At 41.8% G+C, this 21,384-nt stretch overlaps 2 protein-coding genes across 2 annotated transcripts in view; both read right to left on the bottom strand.

The window, feature by feature from the left end:
• Positions 1-3,179: 3,179 nt before the first annotated feature.
• On the bottom strand, positions 3,180-5,911 carry LOC102036859 (calcium homeostasis modulator protein 6). The gene is made up of 2 exons (XM_005418509.1): positions 5,378-5,911; positions 3,180-3,557 (listed from the first exon to the last, which is right to left on the bottom strand). The coding sequence occupies exons 1-2, from the start codon at positions 5,909-5,911 to the stop codon at positions 3,180-3,182; spliced, it is 912 nt and encodes a 303-aa protein (XP_005418566.1).
• A 12,247-nt stretch (positions 5,912-18,158) lies between these two features.
• DSE (dermatan sulfate epimerase) overlaps positions 18,159-21,384 on the bottom strand; it is a 34,558-nt gene continuing 31,332 nt past the window's right edge. Inside the window, exon 6 of the mRNA XM_005418438.3 lies at positions 18,159-21,205. Within this exon, the coding sequence (XP_005418495.1) occupies positions 19,447-21,205 (1,759 nt within the window). The 3' untranslated portion in view covers positions 18,159-19,446. The remainder of the gene's footprint in view (positions 21,206-21,384) is intronic.

Here is a 21,384-nt window from a genome sequence, read left to right as displayed (position 1 = left end):
TACAGTCCTCATGATAATCTCTCTCCCTTTGTTTGTCTTAATGGTGTGGTACAGTGGTGGCATAGCAGAATGGAGCTTTAAGTGAGCAATTTTTTAGGGAACAAAAATTACTTGTTACACAGCCTTGGTCTCAGCCCAGCTGCTGTTACCTGCTACCAGTAAGAAGTGGCAACATGTACACCTAACAATATGTTATAACCAGTAACAAGTTTCCCTGCCTTTTTTTTTTTAATTATTATTACTGTTTTTTTAATTAGAGCTGAAATGTGTTGTGGAGTCTGATTTCACTGCCTGTACAAGAGCCCTTAGTGGGCTTTTGCTGGTTGAGATGTACGTGTGGCTGACCACAATGAAGGCTTTTTATTGACAATGGCCATTTTTACTTTTTCCAACAACACTAACCAAATATTCTCTTTTTTAAAATTATTATTATCTTGAAAGTGAATAACCTATACTGTCCTTGTTTTCTTAGAGAATTACAGAACTGTTAGGGTTGGAAGGGACCCCTGAGGGTCATCTAGTCCAACCCCACTGACAAGGCAGAGTCACCTAGAGCAGGTGACACAGGAACATCTCAGGCTTCTGTGGTTGAGATGACCCCCAAGGTATTAAAAAGTCTTTTTTTTCTCAGCCCTGCAACCAAAGAAGAAGTCAAGATTCATCGGTTCTGCTTTTCAAGGTTGTTTATTTTTCTTATCTATTACATTCTTTCTTTGACCTGTGAGATCTGTCCAGCAGGTCAGGTTGTGGCACAGCGACTGCCCTTGGGGTGATGTTAACTTTTTATACTAAAAACTACATGGACTTTATTTACAATAATTTTCCAATACCTATCAACTATGTTAGACAGTCTGTCTCTACTCTAAACCAATCAAAAAGTGTCACCATCACAGCAGAAGATGGAGGACAAGAAGAAGGAGAAGCCTAGATTCCTCCATCTTGCCTCTTGAACCCCCTTTCTAAAACCCCAAAATTCTACTTTTTTACCCTGTGACAAATTAACTATCATTCTACTCAAAGTCCTGTGGCTTGTAAATCTTCACACAAAGTTGGTAATTTTTTCCATGGACTAAAATCGAAGGCACAGGTGTTTTTGACTCTGTGCCAAGGTCTCTGAGCCCTCTGCCAGGGTCTCGAATCACCCAGAGCAGCCAGAGGAATGTCCTGGGTCCCAACAGGAACACATCTAGGTGAGTCTGGATTGTGTCCAGAGAGGGAGACTCCACGACCTCCCTGGGCAGCCTGTGCCAGTGCTCTGCCACCCTCAGTGCAAAGTTCTTCTCATGTTGAGGTGAAACTTCTTGTGCTTTAGATTGTGGCCATTGCTGCTCCTCCTGTCACTGGGCACCACTGAAAAGAGTCTGGCACCCTCCTCTTGCCACTCACCTTTGAGAGGTATTATTGAGATCCTCTCAATCCTCTCTTCTCTGGACTAAACAGGCCCAGCTCCTGCAGTGTCCCCTCATAAGAGAGATGCTCCAGACCCAAATCACCTTTGTGGCCCTTCTGCTGGGCCGTCTCCAGTAGCTCCTTGTCCTTCTTGTACTGAGGAGCCCAGAGCTGGACACAGCACTTGAGATGTGACCTCACCAGGGCTGAGTAGAGAAGGAGGAGCACCTCCCTTGACCTGCTGGCCACACTCTTCTCATTGCACCACAGGACACCAGTGACCCTCCTGGCTGCTAGAGCACTGGTGGCTCATAGTCAGCTTGCCATCCACCCAGACACCAGGTCCTTCTCTACAGAGATACTCTCTTATAGGTCAGCCCCTGCACTGTTACTCCATAATCATCAAGTTTCTCAGAAGGAAAAGACCACTGAGTAAATAAATGACTGCGATAAATATGTTTAAAATTATTTTCTACATGACAATTAAATCTGGTTTTGCCTTCATGTGTTATAGTTTTAGTTTATAGCGAGAAATAAGCTTCAAACTCATTATATTCAGCTAGTTAAAATTGGCTCTCCCCTTCTTCCTTCCTTGCAAAATGAATGTAACAAATAAATTCTTGGGTTTCCTGCCTGCCTGTCTGAATGATTTTTGAGTTTATTATGTAGAAAGAGAGAATTTCTGGGAGAAGTAAATGGACAGCCTGGACCAAACAATCTGACTTACATATCTAAAACTGTCATAGCATGGCATCCCCGACCAGGTAATAATGAGCACTGACTCCATGATTCCAGAAGGCTGATCAATTGCTTTATTATACAATACTTATTAAGAAACCCATCACCCTTACAGACAGTCCAATACAGTTTGACCTAATTGGTCCTTTAATTAAAACACCATCACCATTGGATAATTAAGAAAACATCCTTTGGTAAACAAATCTCCATAACACATTCCACAAATTTACAACAACAGGTGCAGCAAGTGAAGATAAGAATTTTTTATCATTCTTTTCTTTGATATTCTCACAGCCTTCCCCAGGACAATGCCTGGGAAAGTTGTGTGTTGCTCTCTGTGGCAGAGAGCTGCTGCCACATAAAACTCTCTCTTAAATAACAGCTTTTCAGGACAAAAGTGAAATTTATTATTCTTCACTCAAAACTTGTATCTTTATTTATTAAAGATGTTGTTTGATAAGAATACTACAACTTGCTGATATGGATTGCAGATTTTTAATGTCCTTAAGCGTATGAATGTGCTTTTAATGCTTGTTAATATATAAGCTTCACTTACATCGCCATGTTACGCATGAGCCTAACCCCTCAAGACAAGCTAAATTTTTTAATCTACAGTTTGCTCTAAGCTTCACTGAAAGCTTCATTTTAAAGAGAGAGCTAATAAACTAAGCTGAATTTCTGATCAAATCTTCCATTCCTGTCTTTGTCTATTTGAAAAGGTTTGGTATTGTCACTCCACCTGCCAGGTGCTTTTAAGGTATTGGTAATAATTTGACATAATATGTGCTGACATCTTTGTGGATGCTGATTATTTTACATACAACTCTTCTTAATGGACAACAACATAAGAAAACTGCCTTTTAAATGTACTTAAGCAAAAAGTAAATCTACTGAGGATTACAACTATCAGCTTTCACTTTCAGCTTGTATAGATTTCAGTAAGAGCAGAGAATAAGATTCTTCTTATATCAGTAGGGCTAAAAGACTGCCAGCATTGCAAAGGATTTGTTTCATTACAACCCTGAAACGCTTGCCTGGGCTTCATCCACAAATTAAAAAACACTGAGACGCTGACCTTCTTCCTTGAATTCAGCGTCATTGCCTCTGTTGGTGTTCACATACTTGTGTAACATGCTGTAATACTGCTCTTGTGGATTAAAGGTATATGAAACTGAAACCTTCTGCCAGTCTTTGTTGCTGGGGGTATGAAATGGTGCTGGGTCAGTGGCTTCAAAAAAGCAATTTGTATTTCTTTCTGCTAGCTTGGTTGCATGCTCTTTGGCTTTGATCTCAAAGTGTTTATGTTCTTTTCTTGAGTAAATTTTCCAGAACTTGAACTGAAGGTAGCTGACGGGGGCGAAGCAGTGGGTGACACATGTTGAAATCAGTGCCACAGTCATGATGCTGGCTATCAGGAACCATCCTATCAGCTTGGAAAAAGGGTATATAGGTTATTGGTGGTTTTCCATGGCCATATGTGGGAGTACAGAACATTGAAAAAATAAGAAAACTGTAAGCAAAGACATCCTGGAGTGCATGTAACTGTCTGCTTGCTGCCAAAGTAGGGGATCCCATGCATGCAATTCAGACAGACATACAGACCTTCTGCACCCCTCAGCTGATCTTGTCAGATTAAGGAGGAATACCGAAAAAAGAGAAGATGGACAGAAGTTAATTACTCAGTTATATCCAGCTTTCTTAAGTTTAAGGCAAGATACTGGCCATCAGTTTCTGCAGTTGTGGTCGCATTTCTGGTACAGAAGGTGCAGGACCTCTCTGTATGCATTGTGCTGCAAATCAGAGCTCCTGCTGGCTATGTTCTCATGGAATGTAGTTACTCTCCCTGATGTCTGAGCCTGCAAAATCAGCTAGTTTTTGCACAACACAGAGGAAAGGTTGTGTCCTGTATGTCTTGTAGGCAGGACACAGATTTGGCTATTGAATATGGGAATTCATTCTTGTTTTATACCTGATTTTAAACACCCTTAAACAAGTCTCAGAGATCCCATCAAGACCAAGTGTCCTAGTAATTGCTGGTGTCTCCTCTACTCAGGGGTACTTAGCTAGGAGGTCTAGGCAGAGATCCTGCAACATGCTCTTTTACCCCAGGATGACTTTTTCTTCAAAGGTATTGAGTGCTAAACGAAAAGGAGTTTGTGTCCTTTTGGTCCTTAATTTTGTTGAAAGTAGATTGGATATTAAAAATAGTGGTCAGTAATAAAAATACACTCACACTTTTCCTACTTTTGTTTGACTGGATGTTTCTTTTAGATTCTACTGCAATGTCAGTAACTGTCAGGCTTCCTAGTTTTTTCTCCTTTCTTATCCTATTGAAAATCAATGGTATAGAGTTTGCCCCTTTCCAGTCTTTTTCTTGGAGAAGCAGCATGCTAAGTATTTAACAAATAAAAACACATTTTTGTTTTAATAGGCATTTGTACTAAACAGGAACTTACAAAAATTCAAGGAATTATTAACTCTTATAAACTTAACTCCCTTAACCAACTCTTAATGTTTTCCTGAGAAAAAGTTGCAAAACATGGTTTTCCTACTGGAGTTAAGACAAAATCCACACCAAACAAAACTGCAGCACTGCCAACAAACCAAACAAAAAACAATCCACAAGTGTTACTCTTTTGATCATGCAATTTGCTTTCAGCACAAGAAACTTTAACAAGACAGATAAATATTTTAACTATTCTTCTAGAAAACAAATATGAAATTATTAAGAGGTTCAAGCATTGAGATTTATAGTCAAACAAGCTGTTCTTATTTATTTCTCTTTCCAGATGCCTCCTTGCAACCATTCTCTTGCAAGCGGACATCAGCTTCCCCCGTGTTAATGATCTCAGCTTCCCCTCAACTAATGCCTATCTGCAGAAGTTTGAGGTATTCAAAGACATAAAAGCAGAGAAGGAGAAGAACTCAAACCACATCTTACTTAATTGAGAAGAAAACTTGCTGTGCAAAGTACTGTTCTCTAGGCTGGTTTCCTGTCCATGAGGTTTTGTAAATGACAGCACCTAACCATTACCATGCATACATGCAAAACCAGAAAGTATTGTAAAAATACACCTATTTCTTTTCTGTTGCTGCTTTTTTGCCAATGAATATTGGCTAGCTGTGTGCTTTTGGTACCTGATATTATATAAGAGAGAAGAACTGTTTAGAGTCCCCAGCAGGCACCTCTATGCATTGAGCAGCCAGCGTTGAAGCCCATAGTGTGAGGAGAAGAGCAGTGAGGCTTTACCTGGGACTGTGCATGAAAGCTGAGGCATACACTTGACATTGCTGCTGATAACTCCTCATCACAGGGCATTTTGTAAAGCTGCTCTTGGCTGTAATTTGTGTTATTTTTACAGAAGAGGTGTGCTGTCATGTTGCTCCCGCTGGCCGCACACTCGTAGAAGTTGGCTCCGAGCAGGGCCACCGCTATCCAAGTGAACGGGGCCACCGAGACCTTGACTGTCATCGGCACAAACAGCTGGCAGAAGTGGGCCCAGGTTCGCCAGGAACAGTATTGGAGATGCTTCTCCGGAGAGCACATGCCTGTAAACAGGCGCCATGTCCTGGTATTCATCATGTAGCCAAGCAGCAAGAGGACGAAGGCAGGCACTAAGAGGAAGGAATAACCATACACCAGGTTCTCAGAGTTGCAGGGACACTTGAACACCACAGATGAGAAGATGCGCTCGCTGGCAGCCGTCAGCAGGGACACAATGCTGAAACTCAGAGTGGTCTGGTAGCGGATGTAGAAATCCACTGCCTTCTGTAAGCTATCCATTTTTCTGCCTCTCCTTACTTTGAGAAGAGCAAAATCGCCGTCAGAAAAGGAAAAAAGGGAGACAAGTCTCCTGCAGCTCCTACAGCCTAGAGAGGCTTACAGAGCTTTCAGTTTCTGTTGGTTGTGTGATGCAGTGAGGCACAGAAGCAGCCCTTCATAGAGGAAATAATAGTCAGTTCATAGTCAAGCAGAGACCACACTGGAAAACCACTCCAGTATTGACAGCAAAACAATTTCCTATACATTTGTTCCCATAAAAATAGTTTGTGTTTGTCCACACATACATTGTAACTAGCAATGGTTTAAACCTCATCATCTTGTCAGTGAGGCACCAGATTCAAAGTGTGAATAAAACCCAGAACCATATACAGATTTTTATCCTGTCTTTTTTTTAGCTATACAATATGGCTTGTCCTCTTATGGAAGAAAATTCAACTATAATCATGTCAATTTTTCAAGATAATGAATCTATCAATTTTTTTAAAGTAGTTATGTTGTAAATTATATAACTCTTACTTGTTTTTTTTACTTTCAAGTAAATTAAATCATGGATTTGTTTGTCTTTGCCAAGGGGAAGGGCAGCTGGATGTTGTTGTTTGTTTAATCTTTAAAGAGCTGGGGCTTTGGGTCTTTCTGGACAGGGCCTGATAAGCTCCAATTTAAAAAGAAGGATGTTTTGGAGGTCAGGAATTTGAAAATTCACAGTTCTGATTTCAGCTCCTTGGGCAGCTGAGAGGATGACACAGAGGCTCCAGAGCAGGCAGCACTGGTTCAGGTGGCTTCTGGGCTTACAGCCGATGTGCCGTGCTCAGTGCTGAGCTGCTGCTGCTTCTGCAGAGGAGAATGTACTTCTAAATTAAATGCTTGCCTTGGCCTGGAGCAGCCCTTGTAATACAATGACATAGCAATCAAAAAAGGATGTAAAACCAGGAGGAATTCACCAGATTGAAGGTCAGTCTGGCCACATGTCAGCTACAGCCAATAGCTGAGTGGGGAGCTCAGAGGCAGGGAAAAGAAGTTTGACAATGCCCTCACACCCTGTGTGATTTCAGGGATTTCCTTTGTATCTAATGCCTTTTGTTTTAACCCATGCAGACTTTCTGACATCCAAAATATTGTACAGCAAGTGTGCTTAACCTTCATTCTAAAGAATGAGATTTGATGTCTCTGGGATCTGGAAGGGAAAGAGAAAAAAGAATGGATCCTTGGCATCTCCATCAACTCATGGTCTTGTACACCTTCACCATAGCCCTCTCTGTCCCAGGCTGAGGAAACTCTAATATAGTCATTCCTCATCAGATATATACCTTTGCATACTCTCTTTATCCATGTTGCCACCTGAACTATTCTCTAGGATTCAGGTATCATTTTTCACATGAGAGGAAATAGGAAGTATACCAGATTTCCAGTGCAGTGAAGATGCAACTGAATCACAGTTTTCTACAAGGGAATACTGGCATTTTTCTTCTCTTCCCTTGAAATAATTTCTAGAAATTTTTTTAACATCCCTGAATTGATATTTACGAAGATATGCATTATAATTAAAAGCCCTTCAGTCCTTGAGAGATAACGTCAACAAGCTCACAGTCTATCACTGTATATATGAAGGTAGGATTTGGTTTCACTTTGAACACCATTTCTTCTATACTGTGTGGAGATGTTGGGGAGATATTCCCTCGTTTAGGGAGACACAAGAAGCTTCCCTCAAAAAGCTGATAGACCCCATTGGCTCCTTCCTTTGTTCCTATGTTCTTGAGCCATTCCTTCCTTATTCCCTGATTGGCCCTCATCTTTGTACCACCCAGACCAGCGTCAGCCTTCATGCCCTTGTAGAGAAAAAGTGAGACCCTGTGTGTGTGGGTGCTGGGACTTGAACATCTCACCACACGGCTGAATAAAGCATCCGTGGATATTATGCAAAGGTCCTTTTTGCTTCCTTACCCTGGACTATGCTAGCAGCAATTCAGATTGCTGCAAATGGCACCCGAACAGGGACCTCTTCTCCTAGAAAACATCTGTGCTAAACCACCCCAAAAATTTCGTTGTCTTATCCCAGTGTGATGAGTTTGAAATTTTAGTTCCTTCTTCCTTTTACTCTCAGGTGTTGAGAAGAGACTAGGTTAAGATGGAAACAACACTCAGCCACACAAAACAAAAAGTTCACCTCCACCTTAAAAAGCCTTTTCTTCAAGAATATTTTAGTTTTTCAGAGGAAGAATTAAAGTGTTTTGTACACTGGTTATTTAAGCATTTTCCTGATATTTTGCGGAACGTAGTCCTAACCAACGACTTTGTAGAACTAGTTTGAGAAAAATTAAGACCTGAAGAAAAACTCCATAAAGAATTCTATTGTTTTTTGAATATTATAATGATATGCATTCAAAATCTTGAGGAGCAGTTAAAAAATAGAGAACTCCAGCTGAAAACCCCTTCTCCAAGTCTCCTGTCCGTACTCCTGCTGCCCAAGTTTGCTGTCACTGCATGGATGCGGCTGCATGCTCACATTCACGTGCTCAAGGTGGCAGAGACTGGCTGGCAGAGACCACAGGGTCCCTCCTTCCACCCTCTAGTCCCCACACCTTCTTCCACAGCATCCACAGTCCCAGGAGTGAGGGAGTGGGGGGTCAGAGGAGCAGCCTCTGACTGGCAATATAAAGCTGCACCAGTCTCTTACTACAAAGGGGAAAGAAACCCCAGCTGCACTTGCCGTGCTGGAAGGGACAGTAAACAAAAGAACAGATGTGTTTACCTCGGTTGCTATTGCACCACAAGACACAGCGTGTGTGGCAAGGGCTGTCCCTGCTCCCACCAAACAGCTGCCCCTGTGGAAAACCCGTGGCCATCCTGCTGCCGCTATGCATGGCCAGGGTGAGCTGGCCGATACTCGCTGCCCAGCCTGGGTCGTGTCAGCCCACAGCATCGGGGTTGAGGGCAGGCAGGTGAGACTGGCAGGCAGGGAGCCCTGCCAGGGGATAGCTCAGAACCACAGTCCTGGCAGTAAAACCGCTGCTCCCCACACACCTGCAGGGCCCGTGCCACCACTGCTGTTCTGGAAGCCCTGTGCTGGCAGCACCCATGGGCATCAGCCAAGAGAGACCCCCAAGAAACAGCCAGGTCTCAGTGCGGCCACCAGCACCGAGAGCAGGACAAACCCTGCATGGCAGCCCACCAACCTCAACACCAACAACTCATCCAGCAACAAAAACAAAAACCCACTGGCAAAGGTAAAAAAAGCCTTGCCATGAACATTTTGGGGACAGCACAATGGTTCAATGTGAAAAACAAATATGGCTTCATAACCCGGAATGATAACAAAGAAGATGTGTTTGTTCATCAGACTGCTATAAAAAAGAATAACCCCAAGGAATACCTCCACAGTCTAGGAGATGGAAAAATTGTGGAATTTAATATAATACAAGGAAGCGAAGGCCCCCAAGCAGCCGATGTGACAGGACCTGGTAGAGTTCCAGTGCAAGGTAGGAAACATGAACCGAACTGCAAACCTGCGAAATATTACCCACCTCACAGAAGTCCTTCACGCTCTTACCAAAGAAATAAAACCCAAAACCAACAACCAAGCCCCAGCAACAGCCTAAAATCTGAAAGAGGACAGAACACTGATGAGCCATCCTCCATCCAAGAGTTCACTTCCATAATGAAAGAACCTTCCAGTCCAGTAAGTCCCACTTCGTCTAATACCCTTCCCAAATTCCTCTGGCCTTCCTGCCCCCCTCCCACTTTCCCCTTTGCCTTTTCATTGTCTTGTTACCCCTTTTTTATGTTCCCACAAATTCCTACCTCCTTTCCTCCTTTCCATGGCCTCCCTCCATTAATTCCTTCCCCCAGATTTCTTTCGTAATACCAGAGGGAGGGTGATTGGGAGGGAAAGAAAAGAAAGTTTCCCTAAAGTAACCATCTTTCTCTTAAAGTTAATGATTTCTATTTGGAGTTTCCACAGACGCACCACTACCTACAATACCTTGTACAGAGCAAATTAACAGCCAGCAACACTGCCTCAAGTGGCAGAGAACCAATCCCTGCTGAAAAAACTTCTCCTAACTCAGTTTCCTAATAAACCATGCTAAGAAAACCCACATCCCTCCTGCCAACTCTAAGACACTCCAAGAAATCTCTTGAGACATTAGAAACTCAGAATTGTTTGCATTTTTAAAAATTGTCTTATGAGTGCTTTTGATTGTGTTTGTCATTTTGTGTTGATTCAGTTGATCCTTCAGAGAAGCTTTCTTAATAATATAAAAAAATCGGGAATTGTGGAGACCCTGTGGAGGCATTCCCTGGTCCAGGGAGACACAAGAAGCCTGCCTCAAAAAGCTGTTAGACCCCTTGGCCCTTCCCCTGTTCCTATGGTCCTGAGCCACTCCTTCCTTATTTCCTGATTGGCCCTCATCTTTGTACTGCTCTGAGACCAGGGTCAGGCCCCAGGCCCCTGCAGAGAGAAAGCGAGATCCTCTGTGTGTGGGTGCTGGGACCTGAACACCTCACTGCACGGCTGAATAAAACATCTGTGGATATTATGCAAAAGTCCCTTTTGCTTCCTTACCCTGGACTATGCTAGCAGCAATTCAGATTGCTACAATACTGAATTAGACATATCATTTTGCTTTCTGATCAGGTAGCCTAAGAAAGTATCTCACCAGATCTTTAAAGCAGTGATTTATTTTTAAATATCAAGAATAACTTTACATTGTTGGCAAGTATTGTTACCTTAATTTTTACTTAGAGGCAGTTAGAGACAGAGGTTAGAAAGCTGTGAAACTAGAATTCAGATGCCCCATCCATGGAAGTGTTCCAGGACAGGCTGGATGAGGTTTTAAGCAGCCTTGTCTTGTGGAAGTTGTCCCTGCCCATGGCAGGAGGATTAGAACTGGATGATCTTTAAGGATCCTTCCAGCCCAATCTTTTTTGATGATTCTGTGATTCTCTGAGAGCACAGCAGAAGAAACAGATGCAATGAGAAATTGCTGCAAGGATGCATCCTGACAAAGACAGGGACATGGGCTGCCTCCAAGAACTGCACCAAACTGGTTTAAGAAGAGAGGCAAAGGACCAGAGGCAGCTCTCTGGAACCGATTATGACCACACAGGGGAAAGCGTAGAGCCAAGAAACCCTGCTACTTCTCTTTCTGAGCCTAATTTTAGCAGTGTTTTATTTATCTGTAATAAAATACGATTTCAGGAACCAGCTTCTTGGGAAAAGGGAGGGGAGCTCTGCATGAAACAGGATTAACCCTCCTCCAAGAAAACACGTTTCCAGTAAATATTCACAGAGTGGTGGGCGAGGGAAGAGAGACCACCCTAGTTGGGAAGTGGGGGAGCAGCTGTGCCGGCAGCCAAGCGGGGTGCAGGAGTGGCCAGGGTGAGCCCAGCTGGTGGCAGCTTTGGGAGCTGGGGAGCAGCCCAAGGGTGTGAGGAGCTGTAGGGCGCAGGAGTTACAGAGCCCCTGTTCATTCAGAGCTCTCTTCTCCCAGGGCAGCTCTTTCTTGCCCTCTAAATTAACACTTGTCTGGCCACAACAGCTGCAAAGCATTATATGGAAAGTATTCAGAAAAACAGCTTTCTGTTAAAAGACCCAGAATTCCAATTTAATGGTTGTTTTTACGTTGATTTGCATTAAATTTCATGTCTTCCAAGGGGGGGATGGAACAATGCAAGAATTTAAAAGATGGAGTTTTTTAGAACAAAAGGTTATTTTTTTACTTGAAATATCTTTCTGCTTTGAAATATTCTTTATTAAAATGAAGAGGTCAGCTCAAAACAAGTGGACTTGTTTAATAATTTATTTTCTCCTTGACATTTTAACTTCTATACTTTCATTTGTTGATGAATGATTCTCAAACTTTTTCTAGGTGGAAAAATCTATAGTCTAAACTAATTCTGTCGTTCAATAAAATGCATAATATTGGTCATAAATGCAATGTGTGTAAGTGTGTGTAAGAGCACAGAAGGGATTTACCAATACATATTGCGCAGATCTTGTTTTAATTATGTTAGTAAATCCTTACAGTAAGTTATTTCTTAATTATTTTTTTTCTGGAACTTTTTCTACTTGTTTAGAATAGCCAAAACTGGTTTTGTTTTGTTTTCCTACAAGTCATGCTCCTTCCAGCTGTTACATCCAAGGCCCATCCTGTCCTAAATTCCTTCCATTAGTCTTAAAAAGCTCAATTCCCTCTTCGTGTTAATACTGTAGTATCTTGTACAGTCATGGTTACAATGGAAAAGAGCACCTCTGCACTGGTGTTCTGTTTATAAAAACTGCACTTGCTTCTTCAACTGAAAGAAATGTAATCTGCATTTCTCCAGTTCAGAAAGACACATGGATAATAAGTCTTTTTATTCTAGGAAAATTCTTGTAATGCCTTTTGTCTCATTCCAGGTGAAATTAATGCTTAAAATGTTGGAGGTCCTGTCCACAAGCAGCTCTGCACCTACCCTCCAGGTGGACTGACCTCCCCCAGAGGCCCATTGCCTCACTTTGTGAAACTGAGGAAGTTATTCTGACTTTATGGTTAAACCAACCTTCTTACAAGTTTAGGAAATGTCACACAGCTCAGTGGCACCACATAAATCATTAATAGTACTAATACTTGGTAGAACAGCAGCCTGAGAAGTAGCACTGTGCTTGGGCCTGCACAGCTTACAAGCATTTGTGTACATTATACTGCTATTTTAAGGCATTACATTTATTAGCAGTTTTTGGCTGAAAATGGATTTTAGCAGGCAGGAAGGGAACAGGTCTGGAAAACCAAGCATGGCTTTGAAGGAGGCTCTGATGGGTGAGCTCTGGTGGAGAGTCACATAAGCCATGGCACTAATTGTGCCTTGCCATTATTTATTACTGCTGTTTTAACATTGTGGGTCCATTACATGTCTCAGTTCTGTATAGGGAAGGTTCTGTGACCCAGTCCAAATGTCCCACAGCAGCCAGCTGCATGAGGGTTTTGCTGTTCAGTCTGCAGTCTATATGAGCCATGAACAAATCTGTATGATTCTTTGATGCTGTCTGCAGATTAAGTGACAAATATTTGCTGAAGTTATAAGAAAATATATGATAGAAGCATAGGATGAGAAAGGTAGAAGTTGTCATGTTTTACAATGAAATTAAGTAGCCTTGGTGAGGCAGATTATAGTTAAGACTAATCAGGCAAATCACCCTGGGTAGTTAACTAGTCAGTTCTAAGAAAGAAAAGTTCAGTCTTTTTCATTTACTATGGAAAATGAAACACCATGAAATTACTTTGCAAATTTAAGCACATTAACCCCAAAATATTTCTATGCTCTTATTATAGATGTTTTATATTCTGTGTGTCCTTGCTTTCTTCAGGTTATACCATCACACCTTGCTGCCTTGGAATTGCTGCATAGCTGAGAGTTCAGAGTCACAGAATCATAGAATGGTCTTAGTTGGAAGAGACTTGAAAGATCACCTGGTTCCAACACTCCTGCTGTGTGCTGGGAACCTTCCACTAGACCAGGGCACTCAGGGGCCCATCCAGCCTGGTCTTGAACACTTCCAGGGATGGGGGCAGAACCTCTCTGGATGACATGTCCCAGAGCCTCACCACCCCCTCAGTAAAGAATTTCGTCCTGATATCTAATCTAAATCTGCCTTCTTTCTTAAGGGCATTCCCCCTTGTCCTAAGATTTGATCTGTTCCACTCTGTGTGGGCGTATGTGTGTCCTAATGGTGGTTAATCATGTGCTACAAAACATGCTCTGTACTTTTCCATACAATTAATCCTTCTTTGTCTTTTCAAACTTGAACAAATTAATTAGTTGTTTAGTTCATGGTAGTACACTACTGTCTCCAGTTTCCCATTTCAGGTTCCTTTGCTGCTAAAATTTTGTTTCTCATAGAATCTTTTCTAACAGTAATGCAGCCTAAGAATTGAGACCCTATCCTTTTCAAAGTTGTCAAAGAAATGAAAAGTTTCTGGCTTCTGATCCTCAACTTCCCTTGCTCATATATTTTTTCTAATCAATCTAAACCTTAGCTACAGAATACCCAAGCTGCTTCAGCTCACCACTACTGTACAAGCTGTGTCAGGCTCTCTGGTAACCATGTCTGGCTTGTATTAAAGGCTGAACTCTATTACACTCAGCAGCACTTGTGTGTGCACTTTCCATTTTTTTTTAATGGGAAGATGTGATTCAAAAGGAAAGAATGATATATGGGACATAGGAGAAAATATTCCCAGTTGCCTATATTTTATGTTAGCAGTAACTTTCCAAGTCTCTCGGTCTGCCCTCATTTATTCTGCAACATTCAAATACTCCATCATGATTGTCATTTTATTGCCTGGCATTTGCAGCTATATTTTATAGCATTATTGATCATCTTCTATTCCTCTAACTTCCATAAAGGCAGAGTTCTTCAAATGCCCTTCCAGGGGCTCAGGTCCTCTGCCCATTTCCCCATTGCTACCAACCTGCAGTTGGGTCCATCAGAGGAAACTCCATGGCAAACTTAGTAAGTGAACGAATATGATTACTTTACTTGATCAAAATAAGGGTTATGCCATATAAAAAAGGACAAGCATGAGAGAAGTGAATACAGTTCTAGACTACAATTAATAGTAAAGGTCAACTATAAATGCTGTAGCATCTTTACTCGGTCACGGAGAAACTTGGCCTTCCTTAGCATGTCCCAAAGAGTTGAGCTCCTCCTCCCAAGGATAGTCCTATTCTTTAAGGATAGAAAGAAATGCATATGCTGATCACCTATTCCCTCTTGCCACAGGGTGAATTCATCTTACAGCTTACTCTCACAGCAGTGTGGCAGTGCAGTGAAATTTCCATGTCCCAATCCTCCTCAAGTTTTCTTCACTAGCATTTCCTGTAGGCATATCCAATGTGCCCAGTTTTCCTGGCATTCCTTGCTTCCTATGTTGCATTAATGAAGATGAAGTGGGAAACCAGGGGTTTTATACTCATGATTTTAGAAGCATTCCACCTCCTTGAAGAATGCCTTCCAACTGGAGGTAGGTATGAAGCTAGACTGAGTATGGAATGTTTGGTGAAAAACGTATGTCAATATTTTGGGGACAGTCATAAACTCATATATACTTGTTATAGATTATTGTTCACAGTAACAGAGCCCTGGGGGTTGGAGTGGGACAATTTTCCTCTTGATTGTCCCAGGGTCAGTTAGGAAACCAGTAAAATCATTGATGGTTTTGGACACAAGTGTCAAAGGGGAAAAAAGTCACAAACGCCCTATACAATAATTCATTTCAGCTAGCAATTTTTCTCTGCATCCTAAATTTCTGGAAAATCATCATAGATATTATGAATACTTTATCAGCCTGGAGAACCTGGCAGGAAAGGTAGTATCTGGGGAAAATGCTGAAGGAATGCACTCATATATTGTGTAGTTGTGTTCAGTCTCCTGCCTGTCTGAAGCATGGAATAATTTTGTTCCTTACTTGAGAGGGTCCAGGGCTCTTATTTGAAGTGTTTTGACATAGTTTCAAGGTTGAACTCGTTTGGAAAACAGTCTCTATTCTGATGACAGTACAGACATATCCAGCACTAGATTGCATAGGCCTTCTGCTGCAGAGAACTCCTGGAGTCAGCTGCCAAGAAAGGACAGAAAGTGACATCTTGGCTTCATTAGCTCAGTCTGACTTACCAGCCTCAGGTTACCCTACTGATTTTAACAGACTAGACAGAGCAAAGGGATTGAAGTTAGACAAAAGTATTTATGATCCCAACTGAGCCTTTTGCAGACCAAGTAAATGTGAATGTAATGTCCCGGTGCAGAAATACAGCTATTTTCCAAATTCTATATGGTTTCAAGAAAATGCTTTTCATCAGTGGAAAATACATAGACCAACAGAATTTCAGACACATAATTCTTCAGAATAAGCTTTCATCTTACAAGTTTTAAGAAATGAAGTAATGTGCTCCTTTCCCTTTGCTTCCTTGAGTCACAATGATGTATATAACATAGATAGACATTTTTTGGCTGGACTAAAAAAAAATAATTGAAAGAATCTAAGAACCAGATTCCACTTCCACCCTCAAACATATACACCACTACCTGTGGGCTGAATTGCCATTCACTTTGTTCAGAATACAGTGAATTAACTTTAGACTAAATTAGACTGCAGTCCTGAAATGAAGCACGCATGATTGAAGAACAGCTATTGAAGAGAAATTGAGTGAAGTCAGCGGGGTCTCAGATGAACACAGGAACCCATCCACATACATCAAGTTCTTGGATAGCCACTTTTTCCTGTGGCCAGAGATGCAGAAAATGAGCATTTTCAGAAATGAAAAAGAAGAAGAATGGGAGCAGAGGCATGTGCCAGAAACACCTCATTTTTTTTACTCCACTTAAAAGAGGGAGTGAAAAATAACTTTGCTGTTGGGTGCCATACAATGGCATTTCAGAAGTTGTTCAGTATACCCAGACTAGATGAACACAGTGCTAAATGCTTCTACCATGGACACAGAGCCCACCAAGGCTGCTTCTCTTGTGCAGCTCAGACAAAGGATGCAAAGGTGAGGAGAGCATTCTGTCCTCCGTAATCAAGCATGGAGTAACACCATCTTTCTCCAGCCCTCCCACAAGGCAGTAGGGCTGTTGGGCTGATCCCATTTACCTGTTCTTCCTCACTGCACTTCCTAGTGAAGCAAGGGCAGCTTGGATTTTTCCTGAGGCCACCTGAGGCCTCGAACTGTTTCTTTTCTGTGACACAGACACTTCTAGCCAACACCCGATTGCCCGCGCCACATTATTGATGGCATAGAACAATCTGTTCTTCCATTGTTTCAAAACCAAAATCACAAAAAGTTACAGCCCTTGGCAAGGAATGAGTGAGACAAGAATAGAAAAAAAAGAGTGGAAACAGAACCACTGGAGAAGGCCTTTTTAAAGGCTCTGGCCTGGAAAAGAATAACTAAGGATTCTTTTCATATCTAAAAGACAGCCAACACAATTAAGGTTTAATTTGCTTCTTTAGTTGCCCAATCTGAATCAAAGTCACATCTGTGCAAGTGGAGCTCAGAGCAGCAAGTAATGACAGTCATGTACACACAAATCCTTAACAGATGCAAACCAAGCACAGGCTGCAAAACTCCTGGATGCACACTTTATGCTGAAATGGGTCTGGTCTCTCACTGAGGAGGGTCAGGCTGCCGCATTTCATTTCCCTTTACAGTATCATTGCACACGTCCTATTTGTTTGAATGCTGGTCTGCTTTAAAAGCTGGTTTAAGACCTTCTTTCCCTTGGCAGTGCTGGAACAGTGCAGAGAAGCGTAGTGTAAATGAGAGCTAACGTGTAAAACCATACCTTAATTGCTAATCTCTGCAGTTTCATTTGACAGCTACACAAATCCCATGCTAGAACTTAGAGCCACACTACACAGCAGACACAGTCTTCTAGACTACAGGGTGGCTTTCTGGTTGTTCAAAGCAATAGCAAATTGACATAGGGAAATGTGCACAGACATTTAATAAACTCTTGATTATTTTGGTCTTTCATGACAAATAATAGTATCGCCTAATATTGGAAAACTAACAGTGTCTTTAAAATTGAACATAAGCCAACAGCTATTTTTGCATGTGTTTATGTCATCACAGTGCAAAGGCAGAAATAAAGAGATTTCCAGTTATCCACAGCCTGTCACAGTTTAGTTGCTTTCAGCAGACACCACTACCAACCTGGAGCTCTATGGGTGATAGCCCCCAGGCCCAGCTCCCTTTGCCTTAAGAAACAAAGTGAATGAGTTGCAATAGACAATTATGCACCTCACATGTCCTTTGCAATCAGGGAAAAGGGGAAAGTATGTCTTGAAGGTGTTCCAAGGTCTTTTGTGAGCTGAGTTACTGTCTGGAGGCTCTCATAATCCAGAGACTATGCATGGATCAGAAATTAACTGGGTACCTAAATCTTTGCTCAGATAAAATGTAGCCAATTTCACTGAATAAATCCAGGCATTGGACACTGCAGTAAGGCTTATTTACATGAATACAGTGCTCTGAACTGACTCAGAACCTAGTGAAAATATTCTGACCTATTCACTGAAGATGTTTAGACAAGGAAAGCTCATCACATTTCCAAACACAGAGTTGCAGAAGCCTTAACAGGAGTAATGTAGATAACATACATCTAAATGGTGTAAAGAAGAAGAAGCAAAGGTTTGTGGTTTGAACCAAGTACTGATTAACAGAATTATTGTAATTATCTGAAAAAATATTTAAATAAAAGAAAACCAACTTTTCCATAGAGATAATTATAAAGCTTTTATTTAGCAAATGTACTGAAGAATTGTTTTTCTGTAAAGACATACAGGTATGCCCCAATTCCACAGTTTCCATTCTCTCAAATAGCTATGAGTTTTTGAAATTAGTTTAATGAACATAGGGGAATATATGTGGAGATGTCAAACTTATTTTTGTCATAAGCCACATGATTTCATTTACCACTAATCCCCAAATAATTGACCTGGGGCCACCAAGAGCTTGCAGAACCCTTGCTGGTGCTTTATAGAGAACAGGCTGTTCACAAAATTTTAACTGTCCTCTTTCTAGCCATTTGAAAGAAAAAATACATTAAATACTTCCTTAATACATACTTTTCCATACTGGCAGTTGCTGAGGTTACCACAGGATTGCTTTGGTTCTTTGTATTTTTAAAATTACATATGGAAGGGCAGTGATTTAGGACATTATTTCCCTACTAAGATGTGCTTCAAACTATAGAAAACTTTCTTGAAACCCTGCCTTGTAAAATGGAGAAAAGACCCTAGAGAATTCAGCATTCTACAGCCTACACTTGGCTAAAATAGAAATGGTTTTATTTTCCTGAGAATTGCATTCTGTTCTATTTTGAGTTAAACCCATATTTGCCTTCTAGTACTACCTACTAGTGATGTGCCCCTCGCTTGGCAAGCACTGACATGATTGTCATTTCCCCACTGTGCCAGATTGTAAAGCATGGAAGAGATGGGACAATATAAGGGTCTGCAATAATGATACAAGGGAGTCCCATATTGAGCCATTCTTTGGTTTGGCAGACAGAAATGAAGTCTGCTGCTAAGATCTTCCTTGTATTCATATGTTTGAATGTCCTCGTCTTAGGAGAATGTCCAGAGACATCCCTAGCAGCCTGAAATGAAAACTCACTACATGCAAATCAAATTCTGTGTAAAAAATGACCTTAGAAACAAACCTATCAAGAGGGGTCTTCTTACCAAAAAATTAATTACAACTTTACATTACTGAACTCTGATGAACAAAGCATAACATTCCCTCAGATGTGAGGCCCAACTCAAAACACAAAGGAGGAATACTTATTAAGTACTGATTTTTCTGAGATATTAATTGCTTGCCCTATTATTTTATCCCTTCTGGTCTGAAAACAATCTTTCCCCAGATGTTTTTGGAATGTTTCAGAAAAAAAAAAAAAAAGAAAAAAAAAAGAAGATATAAACTTTGGCCCTATTAGGGTTAATGTTTTTGCATAGACATATATGACCATAAACTGGTCAACTAGTAGAGGTCTGCTAACATTGTGACTGAGAACAGGAAGAATACAGCCACAATAATATACAGCTGTCTACTAAAAGTATTGCATACAGACATCTTTGGACATGCAGTCTCTTGGCCTTCTGGAAATACGTAAGCTGCATTGCTAGCATGACAAAAAAAACAGCGATGTTCAGAATTAGAAAGAGGCGAGTATAAGAAGCTGATATTGATGGGGCACTTCGAGCAGTCGCCACCATCTGTGCCAGCCCTGATCGGCCTTTGATTGACACCCCAGTTTTGTGCTTCACATAAGTGATATCTGCAAAGTCCAGAAGATCTTTCATTTCCTCATCTTCGTCTACAGGCAACTCTTTTTGTGCTTGAGTCTGTGCCTTTTGTCGCACTTTTCTTTCATTTACCTCAATCTGTGCAAAAATGTCAGGAACGGCATCAACAAATTTGTAGCCTTTGGCTACCTTTCTGTTTTTCTTTGCTCTGCCACGCTGCTGCTGCTGCCTCTGTGAGATTGCAAATATCCTGTCAATGGCCTCCTCTGTCTGCCTCTTATCTGAAAACCTCAGCAGGCGCTCAGCAGTCTTCCTAAAGCTGGCTGTGTTGCGTACACGAGACAGGATCTGCTTCTCAAGCTGCTGGAAGACGGGCTTAAAATGTTGCAGGTTCCTCTCCACGATGCCTATGTAGTCCTTCACTTCCGGCACTGCGGAGCTCCTGATGGCAGAGGCTCGGTCAAAGACAATTTTCTGGCGGTCTGCAATAACCTGTGCAAAGGCAGAGCGGGAGCCATCCTCGACGGGCCACAGGTACACGGCGTAGGCGTGCTCACCAGTGGTCACGAAAACATCCAGCTGCGGGGAATCTCCACGCACGGTGAAGCTCTGCACGTCCACAGAGGGCCCAATGAAAAGGTAGATGGCCCTCGTGACAGGGTGCCGCAGCAGGGTCGTTACATTCACATAGTTTGTTCCATTGTAGGGGTAGCCCCGGGGATACATCCTCGAGGCAATGGTGGCTTTCTCACTGTGGCCAGTGTCGTCCATCCAATACATCTTATATATCCCATCACGGTGCCTAATAAAGGCCCCATGGACATCATCAACAACCGTTTCTTCAAAAGGCACATCCACATTGTGGAAGAAACTGGTTGCTGCCTCCAGAGGGCTGTCATCTTCTAGGTGGATTTGGTCCACTAGCAAGAGAAGCTGGGGGTGGAGAAGTATGAGGTTTCGTTGCAATTTTCTCAGCTTCAGTTTAGGATTGTATGCACCCACTCCTTCTCCCCTGATAAAAACCACCCCACTTCTCTCCATGGCGGCAACCACTCGTCCCTTACAGTCGCCAGCCAAGTCATGTTTATATTTAAGCCATTTTGAGGAACAGTCTTCTGTAATCTGCCCTTCCCATGGGGAGAAGCAGGTCTTGGACACAGCAGGGGAAAACATTAAGACATTATTAAAAAAAGTATATTTTGGCCCATACAGAGCTTCTGTTATGAAAGGTACGCCATTGGGAGCAAAAGTGAAGGAGTTCTGGTCTGGGTGTTCGTGGCCAGCATTAAAGTTCCTCCACCCCTTGATCCACTCTTTGTACTTGTTCTTATGAACAATATCATATATTGCACGTCCTCCCAGCTTTCCTGACTTGAAGGAAAGGAAAGGCCTGTTGATTTCAGCTGGCAAAGCACTTCCATAAGTCACCACTCCCCAGTCCTCAAAATAATGCAGCTTAGGAACCCCATAGTCTGGTGGAGGTACAGAGCGCAAACTTGCATCATACCTGCAAAAAAATGAGAAAAATGGGGTTAAAAATCCCTTGACTGATTCCACTATCAGCAGTTGTAAAAAACTCAAAAAACCATTCCCTATTTACATCAAAGACCAAGCCAACAATATAAAGCCCACAGTTATGCTTCCTAATCATATAGCTGTAATTATTATTCATCATACTAATCCCTA

The sequence above is a fragment of the Geospiza fortis genome, unplaced genomic scaffold (assembly GCF_000277835.1).
Source record: "Geospiza fortis unplaced genomic scaffold, GeoFor_1.0 scaffold98, whole genome shotgun sequence".
NCBI lineage: Eukaryota > Metazoa > Chordata > Aves > Passeriformes > Thraupidae > Geospiza > Geospiza fortis.
Note: the sequence above shows the minus strand (reverse complement) of the source record. Positions and strands in the feature narration are given on the sequence as shown.

Bases quoted from the DNA above. Each gene is read 5' to 3' on its own strand.
- LOC102036859 (XM_005418509.1), bottom strand. From the start codon at position 5,911: ATGGATAGCTTACAGAAGGCAGTGGATTTCTACATCCGCTACCAGACC. The intron at 3,558-5,377 runs GTAAAGCCTCAC...CCTTTTTCCAAG, and splicing joins GCTTTCATGCACAGTCCCAG to CTGATAGGATGGTTCCTGAT.